General features: G+C 47.5%; 1 protein-coding gene across 1 annotated transcript in view; it reads right to left on the bottom strand.

Moving 5' to 3' along the window:
* Positions 1-281: 281 nt before the first annotated feature.
* RFT1 (RFT1 homolog) overlaps positions 282-3,709 on the bottom strand; it is a 56,086-nt gene continuing 52,658 nt past the window's right edge. Inside the window, exons 12-13 of the mRNA XM_007107166.3 lie at positions 1,027-1,276; positions 282-697 (exon numbers count right to left, since the gene is read on the bottom strand). Coding sequence (XP_007107228.1) covers positions 530-697; positions 1,027-1,276 — 418 coding nt within the window. The 3' untranslated portion in view covers positions 282-529. The remainder of the gene's footprint in view (positions 698-1,026; positions 1,277-3,709) is intronic.

Below are 3,709 nucleotides of genomic sequence, written 5' to 3'. Positions count from 1 at the left end.
ACCAGGCCACAGTGTTGACATGGGGAAAGCCACAACTCCAGGGCCAACTTGTTCTTGTTTGGTGCACAACATCACATAACATCAAGTCTTCTTCCGGCTTTTGTGGAATATGTTAAATATTCCTGTGGAGGGTAAAGTGGCTACTTCTGTCCTTCTGGGCCAGATTATTAACTATTATCATCCAAAATAGAGTTTGTTGGAACAATGTAGTTCTGAAGGTCAATCACTACCAAAAAGAATTAACACATTATTCAAAAAGAAAAATGCTGATTACAACAAAATGGTGAAAAAAATAATTGTATCTATTTTAAAAGCTTTTTGGTCTTCACTTAAAAATGGAACTCCTCCTTGCTGTCTGAAACCTCAAACGGACGGTAAGTGTGTGGTCTGGTGGTTCGCTCCGATGACTCACCTGTGTGTTGGTCTCACTCCACTACAGACCCCTAACTGGGTTCTTCTACATAGAAAACATGTTCCACCCACAAAACCGCCCCACAGCTGGTCCAGGTGTCACAGGGCTTCCGCGAGGTCACGTCGTTTTGTCAGTGAATCTGGACACAACTAACTGAGTCCTTAGAAAGTGGATCAGCTTGGTCTCTGTGAGGAACGCTGTCCCAAGAGTCGCTCCCAAACAGAGGGCCCCCACAGCGACGTGCACCAGCATGGCTGGCCAGCCCCCCTCACAGCAGAGGAACACCTGCAGAAAGAAACCACTGTCACTGCCCTGGGCCCCCAGCCGTACCTCCTTTCTCTGGGGCAAAGCCACGGGGAGTGGAGGCCCTACTGCTCCAGCTTCCGGTCAGGTAAAGGCATGACAGCTATGTACTAGGGTCTACTCTGTTCCCACGGGTACCACTGATCAGTCATTTCTATCATAAGATGCCGTCCCAGTAGCTTAGGGGAAGGGGTAAGAGGAAGCAAGTACTTGTCCAGCTGGGTCAGGCAGAGCAGGAACGGGATGCCTGGAACGAGGGACAGTGGACATGCTGCAAAATCATGTGGTGTGAAGGCTGTGGGGCGCCTCACCTCGGAAACAGCAGTAATGCCACCACTGAGGGCAAATACCCCGAGGAGGACTGGCGACAGGAACAGGCCGGCCAGGGGCTTGTGGGGGCTCTTCCGGTAGTAGCGGTGGATGAAGCAAAGGCTCTGTGTGATCCGAATGCCCATGTTGAAGCAGTTGGCCAAGATGAAGCCCACGCTGCCACACCAGTGGGTCAGGAGATAGGATAACAGCAGGAATGAAGATGAGAGGGCCAGCATTGTGAAATTGTACCTGGGAAGAGGGAGGCAAGCGATGCAGGGCAATGGGTACCTGCTCCCAAGGCAGGGCTGCTGCAAAGAAAGTGGCTGTGAACATGAATTCACAGAAAGCACCTTCAAGTTTCCACAATCCAGCTGATTTTCACAACATCGAATGCTAAGTGGACAACATGGAAATGTCACTGTCCCTTTCACCCCTGAATAGAAGAGTAAGAAAATGAACTCAACATATTTATGGTGTTTAAGGATAATAACTGGTTAGTTTAAGTGACACTGTGATCAGAACACATAAAAATCCTTTTCAGCCTGTCTTTAACGTGAGACACAACAATATGACACGGGTAACAATTACATGTGAACAGGTACTCTGACAGGTACTGTGAGGGGTGCTGGGGATGCACTGGTGGATGAACACACGGCCCTTTCCCTGTGGAGCTTGGATCTGTTTTATGGACGAGGAAACCAGGCAGAGGGAGGCTAAATAATTTGCCTAAGGAATGAGCCGACACCCCAACCTGACCCTTGGCCTCTAAACTTTAGCACCTCACACCGCTTCCCTTGCAAAATGCAGAAGCCCCATAACCTTGGCCAGTGGATCTCACTCAAAGCAAGTGACCAGCTTCCATAATGAAATGGAGAAAGGCCTGGACCACCTTCAGGGTTTCGCAGACTCTTACACATCCCTCCTCTGCTCTCTACATCTCCAGAGCTCTGTGGGTTCTATGACTGGAGGGATTATACTGCTCCTTTCACTTCTATGATTCCAGAGCAGCACGTCACTTAGTTACCTTCAGTTTTCAGTTCTCAACTGAGTCTCAGCAGAGATAAAATAGCTGCCACAGTCTTCCAAAAGGCTTGTGGTACATCCATGAACAAAATTCTCCAGCATCTCGTTTCTGCCTAGCACATAGCAGGCATTCTAAGTGTATAGTTGTTGAGGGAACCAAACTCCTTAGATCCCCAAGCTGTGTCAGCTGGGTTAGGAAACTTCAGAGGCCACCACTTGGGTTCTCAGAGGCCACCACTTGGGTTCTGTACAGGAGGGAGGGGTGGTAAGAAAGCCACTGTGGCCTCTTCTGGTCCTTGGGCTGATGAAGCCCAAGGTGGTATGGGAGATATAATTCATCAGAGAGGATAGCAAGAACACACATGTGCGCACACACACACACACACACACACACACACACACACACACACACACTGTACTCCAACAGGGGAGGTATGCTTTCATCCAGAATTCCAGAGAGGGAATTCATTTGCTTCTTTGTTGAGAGAGTTTCTTTTAATGAATAATGGAACTACAAGAGCCCACATCTTCAAAGGGGAAGTTTCTTCACTAACTGCTAATCAATGATCAGAATGGCCAACTTTATAACAGGCCACTGAGGCTGGGCCAGTACTCTGATCTCTTTTCAAAAAAGAAGCAAAGATGTGTAATCTGTTCAGTTTTTTTTCAGAAACGATCTCAGAAAGGTTTATTAAGCCCAATGCTTGGAGTTTAGGCCACAGGTTCACAAACTTTCAAAGTCATCCTCACCCAGCTCCAAGTAGAATGGAAACAATGAATGAAACCGGTAGGCAATTCATGCTAATTCAAGCAGGGACAAGTTCCATGGTGTGGCTTCTTTAATGTAGCCATTCAGGAGGTGCTGATGATGACGGGTCCACTATTTTTCACTAGAAGAGGGCTCTGCAACTGTTGAACTTTCCAGAACTCATAAATCTATAGCCTTAAAGACATTATCCACTTCAGGAAAAAATGAGAATTTTAAAGATAAAATTAAAGTGCCACTTTTTAAATCAATGGAAAATTAGTCAGTGACAATGACTATTTTCTAAGGCTTGGTTAACACAGACAGGAAGTTATTTAATCAGGCTTATCAAAAGATAGATGACTGCAGCAGCAACTGAAGCATCCCCCAGTGGGTGCTGGTTGAAAACATCAAGGCACAGCCATACGTTGTAGCCTTGGCAACCATGCAAAGGATGGTGCCAGTCTTGTGTGCACTCGTCCTGCATTCAACAGTTATGGAGTCCCACTCCACATTGGGCACTCAAGGGCCAACAAGTCAGAAAAAGGAGCTGTCAGTCTTGGGCCTCTTGCATCACTGTCCCCTCTGCCTGGAAGATTCCGCCCCATCTTTGCATAGCAGACTCTTCTTGGTCATTCAGGCCTCAGCCTAAATGCCATCTTCTTGGAGGGGACCCCCAATCTAAAAAGGCCCCCACTCTCACTACATAACCCTGTTTTAGTTCTCTGCAAAGCACAATATTTTCTTGCTTATTTACTTGTTTGCTACCTGCCTTCCCCACTGTCAGCTCCAGGAGAGCAAGGATCTCTTCTCTTTTGTTCATTGCTGAATTCCTGGAGCTTAAAGAAATGCCTGTTAGAGGGCTTCCCTGGTGGCGCAGTGGTTGAGAGTCCGCCTGCCGATGCAGGGGACAC

This window comes from Physeter macrocephalus, chromosome 18 (genome assembly GCF_002837175.3).
Source record: "Physeter macrocephalus isolate SW-GA chromosome 18, ASM283717v5, whole genome shotgun sequence".
Lineage (NCBI taxonomy): Eukaryota > Metazoa > Chordata > Mammalia > Artiodactyla > Physeteridae > Physeter > Physeter macrocephalus.
The sequence above is the reverse complement of the archived record's forward strand: the minus strand, read 5'-3'. Positions and strand labels throughout refer to the sequence as shown.